We start from the raw sequence: 17,643 nt of genomic DNA on the forward strand, positions 1-17,643 counted from the left end.
ACATATCTGTTGTACATTCATATATATTATTTTACACATGCATTCTTTAGAAAGTAGTTTATTGAGACATTGCAAAAAGTTTCTAGCTGATTTCTAGAGAATTGCCTTTCTCTAGAAATTTTTTAGTGTCTCTATTCTAAAAATCTGTCAGCATTGGGAAATAAATATTTACTGAATTAATACTTGGATGAATGAATTATCTTGGAAACATGCAAAACCTAATTGCTAATACTTCACTAGTTTTTTCTTTGGTACGATTTTTATTTCATAATAATATTGTTACAGTATTAGTTATGTTAGATGGTAGTCTGAAAATTTATTTTGACAGTATCTGAGTAGTTAAAATGGTTGTTAATCATAAATGTGTTTTATTTTTTCTAACTTAAAAATAATTTAATTTCAGGTAAGGGTAATATATTAAAATATAGTTAAAGGAATCTCATCATTTCAAGTTTTCCTAGTATGCTGTGGGTGTATTTATTTATTGAAATATGTGTATCAAATTTATCCATGCTAGTGTTTACCCAAAACAAATTTCCTGAACCCACAAAATGTACTCCTTTTAATAATACTAAAATCTCTTCTTTAAAGCTTTTCTCAGTTTCACGGACTTATCACTCACTATAAAATCGGAGCTTTGTGCATGAATATCATTGATCATGAATTAAAAAGACACGAGCTTTGGCAAGAAGAACTTTCTAAGAAGAAGAAAGCTGATATCCTTTCAGAGTGGCCTTTCACTCCACTGTTGCTGCCTGTTGCCATGAGCTTTGGCTAGATGGGATGTTTTTTATTTTTTCTTTTATTCATTCACAGCAAGTGAAGAATGCGGGGGTGTTGATAGAGATCGACACTGTCAGGAGGAATGTAGTCTGGCGTACACTTTTTATCTCTTCCCAACTTTGCTAGTTGATACGACAGAGAGGGCAGAAAGCAGTGGGCCTGGGCCCTGGGCTGGTGCGTCTCTGCGTGGCTGTGCGTGTGTCCGGCCCTTCGGTTAGCGGGAGGCCGGCTCCCTGCTGCTGCTTGCGCAGCAATCTTTCTGCAGGAGGGGCTTTGACCCGAGTGGGTGTTGCCTTGGTGACAAAGCTAGTTTTAGACTGTTTCTCCATTTAAGCACAAAAATACTTTTCTTAGTACACACAAATTTGAGAGGAATGCAGAATGATAGAACCTGTGAAAGGAGCCTTAAAAATGATCTACTTTAACCTTTTTTCCAGTACAGGCATCTTTTCTGCAACTCTCCATACAAATGGATTACTTAGTCTCTTGTTTATCGATGTCACTGATTTTGGGATTTAGCTCACTTTTGATGTGGCATTCTATTTACTGTAGTGTTCTTTGCTCAGTGTGCCGACGTCCACTTCCCAATAACTTCTATGTGTTGGTTCTAATCCTGCCTGCTGAAGCAATGTAGAATAGGGGTATTTTCTTCCACATCACATTTCTTCTATTTGAAGCTATTTGTCATGTTGCCTGTACAACTTAATTCTTCTAAAGTTCTGGCTTATTCGTCTGTCCTTATATGACGTGCTTTGTAGATCAACAACGCATACTAGTAACTTTCTTTTTTTTTAATTTTTTTTATTGCTGAACCCCAAATCTATTGATTTCTTTTAAATAACAGTAAAAATATTGTTCCTCTTGTGCAGAGTATCATGTGTTTTGCCTTTTCCTCATGGGATTCCCCAAGACACTATAAAAATGCATCCTCACACACACATAAACCTTGACTTAACTGGGACCTTTCATGGTTTAAATTGTGTGCATGTTATAAGCTTCTGACATCTAGATAGGTATTGCCTTAAACTACGCGGACAACTCTAAAGTCCTGGAGATTTTAGATTATTTCTGGAGTCCCAAGTCTATTGAATGTACCCCAAATTCATTTAAACTGCAGAGGGCACAAAGAGGACCACTAACAGAACTTCTGACAATCACTTACTTATACATTGCAATTGATGATAAGAACTCATATTTTAGGACACACCGTATTCCTGTAACTATGAGACACCATTGGTTGTAGGGCGTACCTTTATTTATGAACCACTAGTGAAGTAAAAAACGCTTCCAGTGAAACTATGGCACTTCAGGGATTATAAGACATATCCAAATTCTGGAAATGTTACAACGTGAGAAAATGTATCTTCGAATCAATGGATTGCACTAATCAAAGGAATATGAAATGACCTTTTAGGCCCTGGCTGGTGTGGCTCAGTTGTTGGAGCATCGCCTGTAGATGGAGAGGTGGCAGGTTCAGTTCCCAGTCAGGGCGCATGCCTAGGTTCGGGGTTCGATCCCTGTTTGAGCACATGTGAGAGGCAGCGTATTGATGTTTCTCTCTCACATCAGTGTTTCCCTCTCTCTGTCCCTCCCGCTCTCTCTAAAATCAGTAAGCATGTCCTTGGGCGAGGGTATAAGAAAATAAATAAAAAATAACCTATCAGAATTATGGCCATTTCTTCTAAAATATTGCCTTTTTATTGTCTTTTAAGTTTCCTTGTGTGTTGATGCAGGGAGCATTCGGTAGTGACTGTGTGTGAGAGTGTTTGGGGTCTGCAGCCAGACAGAAGTAACTGGTTATGTCTGCAGGTGTCCAGGGCACTGTTTGGGGCCATAATCAGAGGTAAAGAAAATTAAAGTATTTGGGGATGTTTCTTTTTTATTTTGGAATATTTCTTTATCCCTGATTATGGGATATTTCTTTTATGCCATCTGTTCTGAAGAGGATGGTAAAACACTTTAAACCCAGCCCACATCTCTTCACTATTCTGGGCATCTCTGTTAAGAGGACTCCAGTATTTTTATGGACCACATCATTCTCCAATGCAGTAATCTTTTTGATCCATGGATCCGTTTGCTCATCTGTTGAAAGTTAGAGGCTCGTGGATATACATAAAATATTTGCATGTGATTTCTGGGGATTCGTGTATTTGGTGAAGTCCAAACGTGCATTTACCCGAGGACCCCACACATCCTCTTGAACCCTTCGTTGAGAAGTCTGCTGCCACACCATGAACACAGTTACCGTGCAGGGAACCTAGTCCAGTCCCACTGTTGGTGAGGGGAAGCACTCGGGTGGCGCCGCGAGCAGTGTGCATGTGAGGCTGTTTTCGTAGGGTTTCTTCGCTTCAGTGAGCATGGATGATCCTTAACTTGCTTACTTGATGAAGACCCTGAAAACCAGACCTTGAGGAAAGAATACGAAAAAACCTTTAAGAAGTACCAGGGGCTTGTGGTAAAACAGGAACAGCTCTTACGAGGTATGAATTCGTAAACACTGAGAAAAACAGCAAAGTGCTTACTCTGCATTTAGTTTGTTCCATTTTTTTGTCAGATCAGTAAAGCTAATACCAGAATAATTGAGTTTTATACGTTTTAATATGATACAAATTCTTTTGTCTTCAGCATGGGTGGTAATGTTTTAAATTTTGCTCTACTGGTTCTACCGAAAGGCCCACTCAGTTTTTAAATGTATAGATACTAGTTATTTATTTACTCAGAGATGATTTTTTAATCCATTGTGTGACCTTTTCAATAATAAGGCTCTTGTCTCTCAAACCCTAATATACCTACATAGTGAATTCTTTTGTTGCTTTCATAGAAGATATAAAAGCTTTAGAAATATTCTCTTTAATAAAAGATAGTCTTCTTTGGGGGTTTACTGAGAGATGTACATGTTCACTAGTATGGTTTCTCATTCCTAAGATGCAAAGTCTTGTGAAGATGAGCGGGAACGATTGGGGGCTTTCGAATGGACCTTCAGCTTCTGCTTCGTGCCTCACTCTTAATTTTTTCAGCTTTAATGAGATAGAATTGACATAAAACATTGTACAAGTTGAAGGTATCAGTGGGATGGTTCGATCCATGGAGACACTGCAAACTGTTTGTCGCAGTAAGGTTAGCCAACACGTCACCCCCCTCAGGTCATCACCACCTTGTCGCTGTTATGGGGAGGACAAGTAAGTCCTCTCAGCCACTCTCACCCGCATGGTGTCACCCGCACGATGTCACCCGCACGATGCAGCAGCGCTAGCTCCAGCCGCACGCTGCAGGTTAGGTCCCTGGGACGCACCATCTCATAACTGAAAGTTCGCGCCATTTGGCCAGTGTCTCCCCTCCCCCGACCTTCGCCCCCGGAAACCACCCACCTGCTGTCTGTTTCCACGAATTGAGCCGTGCCAGACTGTGCGCACAGCGGGAACCTGCAGTATCCGTCTTTCTCTGACTCACTTATAACGCCCTCAGGGTCCACCTGTATTGCCGCAAAGGGCAGAATATCCTCTCTTTGTAGATGAATAACATTACAGTGTGTGTGTGTGTGTGTGTGTGTGTGTGTGTGTGTGTGTGTGTAAATGATGGTTACCAGAGGGAAAGGGGAGGGGAGAGAGGCAGAAAAGAGTAAAGGGGGTCCAGTTCATGGCAGTGGAAGGAGATTTGACTTGGGGCGATAAACACACAGTGTAACATATAGGTCATGTGTTACAGAATTGTGCCATCGAAACCTGTATGACTTTACTAACCAGTGTCATTCCAGTAAACTTAATAAAAAATAGAACACATGACAAGATGTTAGATATAAACCCAAATATGTCAGTAATTACATTGCATGTAAATGAACTAAATACAATTTGGACGCCACTTTAAGAAAAAAGTGGGTTACTATTTATATATCAACTAGTGTAATGCCTAGCGTACAGTAAGTACTTAATTAGTGTGAATTACCTTTCCACCTCAAATATTTGTTAAGTAGATTACATTTAATATTTATGTATATTTAAATATATTTAATATTTTGCATCTGTTTTTTTCTATTCATAAGGGTTTAGAGATGGTTTGTAAGAATATATGAAATGAAATTTTAAATTAATGAATAAAATCAAGGCCATAGGAGAGCAAAAAGATTATATTGACCAAAATAGCCTACATAATTCTGATAGAAGCCTTTCAAGTCTTAACTCTGAAGCTTTTGAAAATGAAAAATGTTTTTGTATCCTCAGATTCAGCCCTGATTGTACAATACATTTTGGAATTGTTGCTCTTTTTGACACAACAGCCCCTAGTTATTGAACTTTTACTTTCTTTTCTACATGTATCAAATTATTTTTCCCAGCCTGCCCATTTTATTATTTGCTAACATACACTTTTACCTGCTATTTGATTACTATTAAGCTCCAAACTGCAGGAAGGTAGGAGTCACTCTTATTTTGGTTATTGTGTCCTCACTATCCTGAGAACGTATTTTTTAGTTTATATGCCATGTCACTCAATAACAATAAATGGTTTCTAATGAATTAATAGCTAGTTAAATTTTTTTAATAATATATTTTCTTCTAAGAACTACACCTGCCACTTTGGTGAGTAGGAAAGGTGTACTAAATTACTGACTCGACCTGCCAGTCATTTCGCGCTGCTGTGCGCCCCTTCTGCAGTGGCCCTGTACTTGCTCCTGAACCTGGCGGAGGACACACGCACGGAGCTGAAGATGCGGAACAAGAACATCGTGCACATGCTGGTGAAGGCGCTGGACCGCGACAACTTCGAGCTGCTCATACTGGTCGTGTCTTTCCTGAAGAAGCTCAGCATTTTCATGGAGAATAAAAATGACATGGTAACTTACATTGAAACTGCATTTGCATTCTCAAGTTAAAGTGTTTTGATAGAAAGGAAACACACTGTCCCCCTGCCGAGGTAGTTCTGAATGAAAATTAAACAATAGCAGTGCACCCTCAAATGGTTTTTTAAGGAAAACCATTTCATATTACTGGAGTATTTCATATTACTTAGTACTCCAGATAGTTGAAGCTTATAGAAAAAGATAACCTTTTTCTAATATTGTACAGAATGAGTGTTTTTATATTAAACATCATGTGTAGAAAGTAATTTAAACTTAAGCCTGTGCTTCAGAGTCATCCGGCCTTGCATTTTTCCCCCTGAAGCATTGCTTTCTCCTGCATTTCTGACACCGGTGTGTGGGACTCCGGCTTACCGGGCCTTATATCCTCGTTTAGTGAGTTACCTCCTGACTTTGCAGATGAAGTAGTAGAGGGTCAGAGAGGTTAAGTGATTCCCTCAAAGAAAGATCTCTAGGTATCATGTACCCTACTCCTTTCTGCATCCAGGGCAAAAAAGATTGTCTTTATTTTATGTGTTTTTTTTAAACATTAGCAAGATTAAGTATAAGCAGTTTTTAAATGGCTGTCAGAAATGCTAAAAAGAATTACTTAAAGGCTGAAATAAGTTTACTGATAGTTGATAAGCCAACACTTTGTATAGAACATTTGATAAAGTACTAACTATATATTCCATTTAATAGATACAGAATTGAGAGGGCATTTCATGTTGAGACAATTACTAAATTTGGCTTTTGGGATTGGGCTTTTATAAACCTGAAAGACATGAGTGGAAGGCTGTGTCAAGTGTTTATGATCTGAATGGACTACCTGGCAGTCTTACATTCCATTCTGTGCAATGGAAATACAAATTAATTAATAAAACTCTCCAGGTTACTAATGATTAAGCTTTCTATAACACCAGTGTATGCTCTTGCTTTTTCAAGGGAAAAATATTACTTAATATAATTAGTAACAGATGAAGCCTGTAGCAGTTTTATTTAAAAAGGGTGGCAGGGAAGGATGGCCAATCTGTTTGTGAGGCTGTATTATATATTTAAATAATGTGTTCATTTTACTGTTGATGTGAACTAATACTGACCTTGCTTTTCAGAGTTACATATTTTAAAGGAAATTTAGTTTACTTTAAAAAATCTTTTAATTAGTCACTTAAATTATATTTTATATTTCTTAATTTTAATACAATAAAACAAAATGGTAGCGAGTCATATTAGAATATGATTTTAAGAGTAACAACCAAGAAGGTATATATCCCTTGGGTTGCTTATTTGCTTGTGAAGTTTTGAGAGTTCGTTTTATAGTTTGAATGTGTCCTTTATCAGTTACATGTTTTGTAGGTATTTTCTCCTTTTCTGTGGCTTGTCTTTTCATTCTCCTGTGAAGAGCAGAACGTTTAAATTATTAAGAAGGCCCATTATATCAAGGAATTCCATAATGGGTCATATTTCGGTGTTATGTTTTAGAAATTTTTACCTAACTCAGGTCACGAAGGTTTCTTCCTGTGTTCTCTCCGAGGAGTGCTCTAGGGTTTGTGTTGGTGCTGCTTTGCTTTGGTTCGTGACCCATCCATTTCCATTAATTCTATGCAAGCTACAAGGTGGCACTAAGCTTCACGTTCTGGGATGGGCGTCCAGCTGTCCCAGCACCGGGTGCTGAAAAGACGGTTCTTTCTGCACTGACTGGCCTCTGCGCCACCTTGGAGTTGCCTTTGTACCTTCAGAGAAAATCAGCTGCCTGTGTATGTGCTGGTCTGTTTGGGGCTCACTCTCTTCTGTTCCATTGAACCATGTGACCGCTTTCACCAATCTGTCTCTATCTTCATTACTGTAGCTTTTTCCCAAAAATTATTTATTTATTTTTAGAGGGGAAAGGAGAGAAACAGACGGGGAGAAACACTGATGTGAGAAACATCGATCGGTTGCCTCCAGCATGTACCCTCACTGGGGACCGAACCTGCAACCCAGGCATGTGCCCTGACCAGGAAGTGAACTGGCGACCTTTAGGTTTGCAGAGCAGTGCCAACCAACTGAGCCACACTGGTCAGGGCTTCATTACTCTAGCTTCATAGTAGGCTTTGAAATCAGTTTGTATAAGGCCTCAAAGGTTTTTATTCTTTCTGGCTACTTCAGTTTCTTTACTTTTCCATACTCTTTACTTAGAACCAACCAGTCTATTTCTTAAAAAAAAAAACAGAGCAAAACAGAACCTGGAATCTTGACTGGGATGGCGTTGATTCTCTTGGCAGTGCTCATCTTAGTGACCACACTGGATTCTCCAGTCCATGCACCCGATGCAGCTCTCCATCTGTTTAGGTCTTTCTTGATTCGTTCCCATGATCTCCAGTTCTAGCATGCATACTTTGCATATATTTTGTTAGATTTATACCTAAATATTTTACCATTATGAACTTAGATTTTTGTAAAAAGAAATGGTTAGTTTCCCATGACTGATTTTTGTTGAAGCGTAATTAATGTGTAATATCCTGTTAGTTTCGGGCGTACATCATAGAAGTTCAGTATTTATAGGCATTACAACATGGTCACTACAGTAAGTCCAGTAGCCATCTTTCGTGATTGACATGTATAGAAATAGAATTCATCTTTGTGTAGTGACCATGTGCCTGGGGTCTTGCTAAGTTCACTCTTCAGTTGTAGTGGCTCTTTGTGGGTTTTGGGGGGTTTCAGAACACTAGAGAGGGGCCTTTCATATGATGGTGAACAGGAATTCTGTGAGTGGGCTTCCCTGCCTTGTTACTGACCTTAGGAGGAAAGCAATGTCTTTTACTCTCAAGCATAATGTTATCTAGGTGTTTTTGTAGATATTTCATCTGTTTAAGTTCTGTTCTGTTTCTAGCTCATTGGACTTATTATGAATGGGTGTTGGATTTTGTCAAATGCCTTTTCTGTGTTGATTGAGATGATCCTATGGTTTTTAGTCTTTGGACTATTGATTAGGGAATTGTATTGATTGACTTTTAAAATTTTTTTTAAATATTTATTTATTTTAGAGAGATGGAGGGAGGGAGAAAGAGAGGGAGAGAAACATCAATTTGTGGTTGCCTCTTACATGTCCCCCACTGGGGACCCAGCCTGCAACCCAGGCATATGCCCTGACTGGGAATTGAACTGGCACTTCTTTGATTCACAGGCTGGCACTCAGTTCACTGAGCTACACCAGCCAGGGTACATTGATTGACTTTTATATGTTGGGCCGGTCACTTTCAGGGAATAAACACCACTTGATCGTGATATATTGTGTTTTTATACATTGCTACATTTGGCTAGGTAATGTAGTGTGGAGAAATTTTGTACCTATGTTTATGAGGGCTTACTAGTTTATAGTTTTCTTTTTGTATCTTGGTCTGGTTTTGCTGTTAGGGTAACTGGCCTCATAGAATGAGCTGGGAAGCAGTTTCTCTTCAAGATTTCAGGAAGGATTGTGTAGAATTGGTATTACTTGTACTTAAATGTTTAATAGAATTCACCAGGAAAAAGGCATCTGGGCCTGGAGTTTTTTCTTTGTGTTTCTTGAGCACCTGCGAGACTGCTTGGGCTCTCTGTTTCTTTTTGAGTGGCAGCTTTGGAGTATGTGTTTCTCAAGGAATTTTTCAAACATTTTTTCTTATGTCATTAAATTCCAGAGTTCTAAAGTGATTTCCCTGTTTGGTTATTGATATTGGTCATTTGTTCTCTGTCTTTTTTAGTAGTTTAGTGGTTTATCACTGTTACTGATATTTTCAAAGAACCAGCTCTTGTTCCATGTGTGATCCTTGGAAGATGTTGTCCCTAAGTGCAGAAATCTGGGCTGATGGCCCTCGGGTAACTTCTGTTTGTCTGGAAGGTCGTCCTTCCTCAGAGAAGGTGTCCTTAACAGCTCCGCACGCTGAGGGTGGGTCAGGCTCGGTCCTTATGTTCTCTCCGGGCGCGCTCCTGTCCCGTGCATTAGTCATGTGACCACGGTTAAGTAACCGTGGGGTGTCTACTCCCTGTATTCCACTCCCCCCCAGTGCACAGGCTCCACCGAAGTCTGGAACCATTTCCTGCTTGCTCACCAGTATATTCGCAGGGCTTAGCTAAGAAATATTTGTAGAATGAACGAACAAATCTGGAAAAGAATTTATTCATTGTAATCAATGAAGCTAGTGACAGAGCTACCGTTCTGAGTAAACGTGACACATTCTGTCACTGGCCCCTGTGGATCTCGTTGTGGGAAGTTAATGAATGAGTATTTAACAAGGTAAACCAGGAGAAAGGGAGACACAAGTCAGAGAGTCTTTTGAAAGAGTTGTGTTCACTTCCTGGCATGGGATGAAAGGGGGGAGGTGTATCTAGGGCTCAGTTATTGGTGTGGCGTTTCCAAGGTCAGTGAACAACTGCAGAGAGATAGGGAAAAGGTGATATAAAGAAATGCTTTATACTTCTAATAAAAGAAAAATTAGAGCAAGATTATTCATAAACGTTCTAGTAATGATCAAAAGTTACATAGTTATATAGAATTCCCTTTTTAGCCATTGCATTGTAACAAAGATACAAATTTTTTTAACCAAATTTTTCTGGTTGCTACCATAAATATGAATGCAGGGCTTATATTGCTAAATAAGTTCTGTCCCCTGTGATCCATGCTCTAAGGCGGGCTCTCTGAGAGCAGCGTTACAGTCTTCTGGAGTTGGCAGGGTCAGCAGACTTCTATGCAAAGGGCCAGTAGCCAGCACTGCAGGGCTGTGGTTCCCACGGTCTCTGCTGCTACCCCCAGCTCTGCCACTGAGCTCCGCAGCCGCTGCAGGCAGTCTGCACGCCAGTGAGCACAGCTGTGGTCCGGTCAGATGGGGTGTGTGGGGACTGCAGCTTGAATTGCACGTAATTTTCATGTGTCACGAACACTTGTCATTTAATTTTCCCAACCATTAAAGAAATGTAAGAATCAAAAAGTGTCTTTAGCTCTTGAGTTGTATGGAATGTGATGAAGCACAGTTGGCGACCCTCGACCCGGAGTTTCCCCTGTTCCTCGCAGCCCAGGCTCTCTCCCGAGCGTTAGCAGATCTCCCAGGAGCCTCGGACTATCTCCTCAAGTTAAACGTGACCAGAGTGAACGCGGTCCTCACCCTCCTCCTCCTGCACCTGTTTTCAGCATGCCGAGCTCAGTCCCTGGGGCCCACGTCTGCCCGACTGGCCGTGTGCAAAAGGGGCCTGCGATCACGCTCCCCACACGGGCCATCTCGCAAGTGCGGCCCGTCACTCGTGCCCGTGGGCTGGCTGCAGTGCTTCCACTCTCCCCTCTGTGAGCCTGGTTTCCTGTGGCCCGAACTGCTGCCCAGTGACGCGGTGTGTGCCTCACCTCACCTGTTGGTGTTTTGGTGCGTGCGGGCCAAGTGTTCCTGCCCCCAATGAGCACCTCGGCACCGCCTCCGTCTCCCCTCCACTCTGGGAGAGAGCATTCCGGAAGCTTCCACCGGGTTTCCTCCGGACTTTGCCTCCAGGGGCCGTTTGATCTTATTCTCCGTCCTTTTGCTGTAATAGATCGGAGCCTTGAACGTGACTCTAGGCCAGTCTCGTGAGTCCTAGCAGGTCGCTGGACCTGCGGGCGGTCTCAGGACCCTCAACCCTAAGTCCTCTTCAGTGCTTCCTCTTCGTGCCTCACGCATAGGGTGTGACCGTGCTCTCTACCAGCTCCCGGATGCTCTCTCCTCGGCAGTCTTGACGCCCTTTGTTTGACCCAGACCCTGATTCTAGTGCAGCCTATTCGTCAGTGCTCACCTTCCACCTCCCCCTGTGCAGCGCCCCCTGTGCATTTGTCGGTGTGTGTCATGTGTGCACACAGGTGTGTATGCACTGGTGCACTTCATGTTACTGGTCTGAGCGTGTCACCGCTGAGCTTAGAATCATTCCAGGCACTCCCTGCCCTCAGAATAATGTTCCACCTCTTAGCAGAGCCTCCACAGCTCACCTCGGTCTGCCCAGTGTCTGCCCTTGGGAGTGCCTGCCACCCCCTGACACACACGTCACACAGTAGCCAGAGCACAGCAGTCCCCACCCAAGCTTTCATGCCCGAGTGTCTGTCCACTGAAGTCTCTTCTGCTCTTCCAGAGCGCTTGGTGCACCCCACTTTTATTGCATGGTGGTATTTGTTCAGTTCGTCCGCTCTTTTTTCAGACTGGAGTCCCGGAAGGCCAAGACAAGGTGTCGTTCGCGCTGGCCCAGGGCTGGCACTTAGTCGGTGGCACTCACTGTGTGTTCAGGAACCCGGTGTCGTTTGTCTTCCAGTTGATGCTGTTCTGCGAAGGAATGAAGGATGATGTGGGAGTGTATATTTTCTCCTCAAACGCGTATAGATTAAAATGACTTCGGGTTAACACAGTTACTTCAGGGACAGTGAAAAGGCGATTATTTGTAATCATTTTGTCTCTCTGTGCAGCAGACCCTCACTGTACCCGCGTTGTCATTATACGTAGGTGGAGATGGATATTGTTGAAAAGCTGGTGAAAATGGTCCCTTGTGAGCATGAAGACCTGCTGAATATCACACTCCGGCTGCTACTGAACCTGTCCTTTGACACAGGACTGAGGAATAAGATGGTACAAGTTGGACTCCTTCCCAAACTCACCGCACTCCTAGGTATGTTTGTTAAAAAGCAATGATAGTGTTGCTTGGAATGTCCAACATCCTTGGGAAATTGAGCTGCATGTTGAAAGTCGGCTGAACAGAAATTGTTCTGTGTTTTTTTTGTTGGGAGCTTAAAAATGAACGAATGCAAAATGGCCTGTGCTGGGATTCCCGTGGTGCCGTGGAGCGCACCGGCGTAGAGACTGTTAACTCGGACTTCATCCACCCACGTGAAAGGGAAACCAGAGCGCAGCTCTGAGTGACGACCAGGGAAGCCAGAAGAGAAAATTATTTTCTCTTCAGCAGTTTTTAAAAATGCACATATGATTTCAGTTCTTACATGCTGCCATGCTTTTAAAATACTGCTGACAACTGCAGAAACTTGGTGAGGCTTTTGGTCATTGAGTAGAAAAGGATGTTTTTATAGAGTGTGAGTTAGAAGATACTGTGTTGGAGAATTCGGTTTATAGATCATTTCTTTTAGCTGTTAGCAGGATCCCTGTATGGTGAGGATGGGTGCTAAGGCCAGTTCTTCTGTGCTCTCTCATAAAGCTTCTTAGCAGTGTCGTGCACCCGTGACCCGTTCACTGTCTGCCCTCGGAGGCACCTGCTGCTCTCTGCCACGTGCTTTACTGTGCACCGTGTCCACACTGAGCCCTCACAAGACCCTGAATGAGCTCGTTCTATGCCGAGCGCCTGCTCATCCACTTTTGCCTTCTACAGGAATGCCAGTGTCTTCACTAACCAGGAAGCACATTCTTACTTACTTTTAAAGACTGTTTGTTTCAGTACTGCAGTTTCGTTCTTGTTTTGTAACAGTTTCCAATGGTAATGGGATGGGAGTGGAATGATTTCAAAGTTAAATGTATTCTTTGCTGTCTGGTATCTATGGGTCCAGTCTCGTATTGACATCATCATTATTCCCTTTGTAATACTAGCACTGAGATCTATTAAACGTTCACTGTGCCAGGCAGTTAGCTCCGGGCTTCAACTGCATCGTCTCATGGAATCCCCCTCTGAGGTCTGGACTCAGGATTACACTGCTGGCAAAAAGCAGACAACTTCCAGCTCAGGGCTGTAGCTGCCCACGTTGGATATACTAACCACTCCAGTAAACTGCTATGTACAGTGGTAGGAAGTGGGCTACGGTAGAGTAGGCCGCGCTCCAGTAAAACCTCCACTTCTCCAAGTCTCCTTAAAAATAAGTTTTAAGGAAGCTAAACAACAAAACAAACAAGCAAGCAAAATATAACCAAGGACACTGAAATAGAGAACAGGCAGACAGTGACCAGAGGGGAGAGAGGAGGGAATTTCAGGGGGAAAAGGGAAGGGTTTGCAGGAACAAGTATAAAGGACACATGGACAACGACTGGGGGGGTAGAAATGGGAGGGAGGTGGGGAGCACTGGGGGGCATGGGCTGCGATGGGAGTAAAAGACAGAAAACTGTACTTGAACAACAATTAAATAAATTTTAAAAAGTGTAAGGGAAAAAAATAAGTTTTAACTGCCCTGGCAGGTGTGGCTCAGTGGATTAAGTACCAGCCTGCAAACCACTGTTTCGATTCCCACTCAGGGCACAGGCCTGGGTTGCAGGCCAGGTCCCCAGTAGGGGGTGTGTGTGAGGCAACCGCACATGGATGTTTCTCTCCCTCTCTTTCTTCCTCCCTTCCCCTCTGCTTAACAATAAATAGATAAAATATTTTTAAAAGGTTTTAACTTATTCCTTACTCTTTTCTAAGAATAGGAAAACTCCTGGTGTATTAGTTCAAGGATGTCTGGTTAATTGGCCACAAACATTGCACAGGACCTTCTATTGCACATTTTAGAAGAAGAAACTGTCGAGGAGAATTTCGAAAATTGTTTCTGGGAAACCGAAGTAATACAAACATTTTGTGAAGAAACAGAAAAATTTTTAAAGTAAAATTGATGGGTCTTGAATTAAGATTGTGACCCTCCATTTATCATAAATCTAACAGAATTATATATCAAATATTAGGCCAGATTCTCAATGTAGGAAGATGAAAAAACTGCCGTCCTGGTCTTGAAGGAGAGCATAGTCCATTTGGTTCAGTATCCAGTCACCTGCTTTTGTGAAATATGATTTTAAAGGGATTTTTGGGAAATTACAGGATACTCACTTTGTATTTTGTTAACAAACATCCCTCTCTTTTGTTGCTCAGAAGCATTAAATTTTAACTTAAGCATTTCCTTTTTTCCCCAAATGTTCATGTACCTTTTGCTTAATAACTTTCGCTGGCCCTTCACTTTGATTCCACTTACAAACCATAGACGCAGTGGCGATCACCCACAGTAAACAGAACGTCTGCCGACGTCCCCGGGTCAGGGCGGGGGAGACGCCCCACTGAAGGCAGGTTGGCGTCCGCTGGAGAAGTGGTGCCTTGGGTTTCTGTGCAGTGCTCCCGAGTGCCCACAGGTTTGCATCTGCCGCTCATTTCACATTCTCCTAATTTAATCATTGTAATGGCACTGTTACTTCCTACTCTTTTTCATTTAAAGTGTGGGCTTTAATAAGCTTCCATAGGCGCTTTATGGGGTGAGCCGATGAATGAAAAACAGGTTTCAGGTTCTAAGTAGCTGATTCCATGTGAACTTTTGGAATATAACCATGTTGTAAACTTTATTTTATCATGTCCCCAAAATGGCCCTTTTATCTATCACTTCCCAGGGAAACCCTATCTGGTAAATGTGTCAGGAGGACAAGGCCCTGATTATTAATAAACAACCCTAAGACCTCAGTAGCTCAGAAAAGAGCAACGGTTTATTTCTTGCTCACATTTTATGTCCGTCGCCGGTGAGTAGGAAGTGCTGGCCCTTGGTAGCATCAGTCATGGGCACAGGCCGGTAGAGCAGGAGCCGGGAAAATGGCAAACTTCTCTTAAAGGCTTCCACTGAAGTGATAGTGTTTTTATTTTCATTGCTAGTGATGGAAACAAGTCACATGGCCGTGCCACGTATGAGGGGGTGTGTAAGTGCCTGGAAGGGTTAGAATCGGAACCTTGGCGAGCAAGCAGCCTAACGATCCTGGAAGCTGTTTTTCAGATTTTCTGAATTTTAGCTGGGTTTCCAGGATAAACTGAATCTCTTAAAAAGTATACCCTGACACACTATAGCGAATACTTCTGTATGTTCTGTATCTAGCACATCGATTAACAGCTGGAATCATACAACGGTGTGACCGCGTGTTGCCTTCCTCAGTTACCAGCCAAGTGATACAAGTGGCTTAACCCATCCATCAGTTTTCTCACCTCTGCCATGTGGACAGTAATTGTACATATTAACAGGGAAGGGTTAAATGAGATAATGCAGTAAATGTTAGGGAATTATGTACATGTGAAATGATGATGAAAATGTATAGAATAGAGACAGTAGATCTCTAGAAATGGGTCTTTTTCTAAGTTTTCCAGGCTTACACTATTAGGGGTATTTGATCATTTTGTATTCAGGTTTTTAAAATCAATTACATTCTTCTTTTGTTAAATTTATTCTTAAATTTGCCTCAATGATACGAGGATAATTTAAATTTGTCCTGAGGAGCAGTGTAGTGAAGTAGTTAAAGCCACAGACTGTGGGGCCAGAGGGCCTGGCTTCAGGTACTCTGTGAGTCCCAGCCGTTACTGTTTTCGTTATCACTGATTCATGTTTGTGAGTCTGGAGACTATTTATCACACAAGGCTGCAGGTATTACTGTGCTGGAGTATTTGCCTTTTCTAAATGGCCTCTGAATGGCCCTCGCTGGTGTGGCTCAGTGGATTGAGCACCGGCCTGGGAACCAAAGGGTTTCCAGTTCAATTCCCGGTTGGGGCACATGCCTGTGCCCCACAGGCCAGGTCCCCAGTAGGGGGTGTGTGAGAGACAACTACACATTGGTGTTTCTCTCCTTCTCTTTCTCCCTCCCTCTCCTCTCTCTAAAAATGAATAAATAAAGTCTTTTTAAAAAATGGCCCAGAATGGCATGCATTTTTAGTGTTTTCATAGAGTTCTCCTGTGTCCCATCTTGTCCTTGGCTGTCACTGCTCATTTCCTCTTCACCAGCAGCAGTTCTGTGGCTCCAGCTTTCCTCTCCTCTGATGACATCGTTCTGATCTCCTGGGGGCTTGGAAACTGACGGCCGACCTTATTTGAAGTGGATGTTTTGTGAAAAGTGCATTCCAAATGAGTGCCTGAGGGTTCCCTTCCTAGTGGCGTTGGTTGCATGGACTTTGTGGTGTTTCTTCTGACTGCGAAGAAACCCATTTTGCTTGATTGTGCTGCCTGCCGTGTTAAAAAAAAGGCATTCCATGCATAAGTGGTTTCCTGATAAGCGGTTATTAGGAAGGTCTCTTTACATTTGTTCATGTGAATGTTACTTGTGCGGAAATTAAATCATTAATATCTAATAGTATTTAATATATTTAATATCTCTGATCTTGGCCATTACTTTTATTTACAAGTTGTAGTAAGGAAGCATTTTAGAGAACATATTTTAAAGGGATAGGAAATAAATCATCTCGAGCAGAAGCTTTCAAACATCTTTAACTCAAACTATAGTCAGATACGTTTTACATTACAGTCCAGCACTCACATGTGTGAGGTGTGTATGTATGTGTGTATATCCATGTGTGTATGTGTATACATGTGTATACGTTTTATTTTTGATACCTATTATACATTGTTTTTATATCTAATTTTTTTAATGTTCACAAAGAAGGATTTACCATTTCTGTGTGTAATGTGCTATACTTTTCCATTTTTTATTTTGCTGTGACTCACTGATTTTATGTTCTGTGACTTTGCTGTTCAGGTGAAAACTAGTGAAGGAGGGGAGTGATTAGGCCTCTTTCCCTTCAAACCTTCAGAGGTCGCTGTCTCTGCTGGACTTTCACTGTGTCGAACAGTCGATAGTCTAAGCTATTCTATGTGATTCTTCAGCACAGACTTGGAGTGATTATGTGGTAATGAAAATTTTTTTGAAATGGGTAAAAAACCTTCTGTAAATCTGATATGTGAAGGATTTGGATCAGGATGAGAGCTGGTGGGGACGAGGGAAGGGGTGGAGGGACCGAGCAAGAAGGAACAAGGACTCACAGACTCGGACAGCAGTGCAGTGATCATGGGGGGAGAGGGGACAGGGGACTAGACGGCAGTGGGAAACACAGTGACGACTAAATTTAAACAACGTAAAATGTAAAGAAAATAACTGGGCTGCGTCTCCTTCCTGGCAGTCATGCAGAAGGGGTCAAAGGGCGCGCAGCGGACCACGAGGGGTCGGTTTGCCCTTTCATTAGAAATAAATTCATTGTTCCACACGTGTTCAGGGTGACAGATGACTGAATTAAAGACATACTCATTTTACAGGGAGAAATTACTCATTTTTTAAAAGATGCAAAAGTGCACGAGCACCTCTGTGGGT

At 42.1% G+C, this 17,643-nt stretch overlaps 1 protein-coding gene across 3 annotated transcripts in view; it reads left to right on the plus strand.

Annotated features, from left to right (window-relative positions):
- Positions 1–17,643, plus strand: part of KIFAP3 (kinesin associated protein 3) — a 113,828-nt gene that overhangs the window by 22,642 nt on the left and 73,543 nt on the right. For all 3 annotated transcript variants that reach the window (XM_053659376.1, XM_053659375.1, XM_037167419.2), the window contains 4 exons: positions 592–716; positions 3,165–3,263; positions 5,433–5,611; positions 12,082–12,244. In XM_053659376.1, coding sequence (XP_053515351.1) covers positions 592–716; positions 3,165–3,263; positions 5,433–5,611; positions 12,082–12,244 — 566 coding nt within the window. The remainder of the gene's footprint in view (positions 1–591; positions 717–3,164; positions 3,264–5,432; positions 5,612–12,081; positions 12,245–17,643) is intronic.

This window comes from Artibeus jamaicensis, unplaced genomic scaffold (assembly GCF_021234435.1).
Source record: "Artibeus jamaicensis isolate MK-2021 breed Jamaican fruit bat unplaced genomic scaffold, CSHL_Jam_final scaffold_625, whole genome shotgun sequence".
In the NCBI taxonomy this organism is placed as follows: domain Eukaryota; kingdom Metazoa; phylum Chordata; class Mammalia; order Chiroptera; family Phyllostomidae; genus Artibeus; species Artibeus jamaicensis.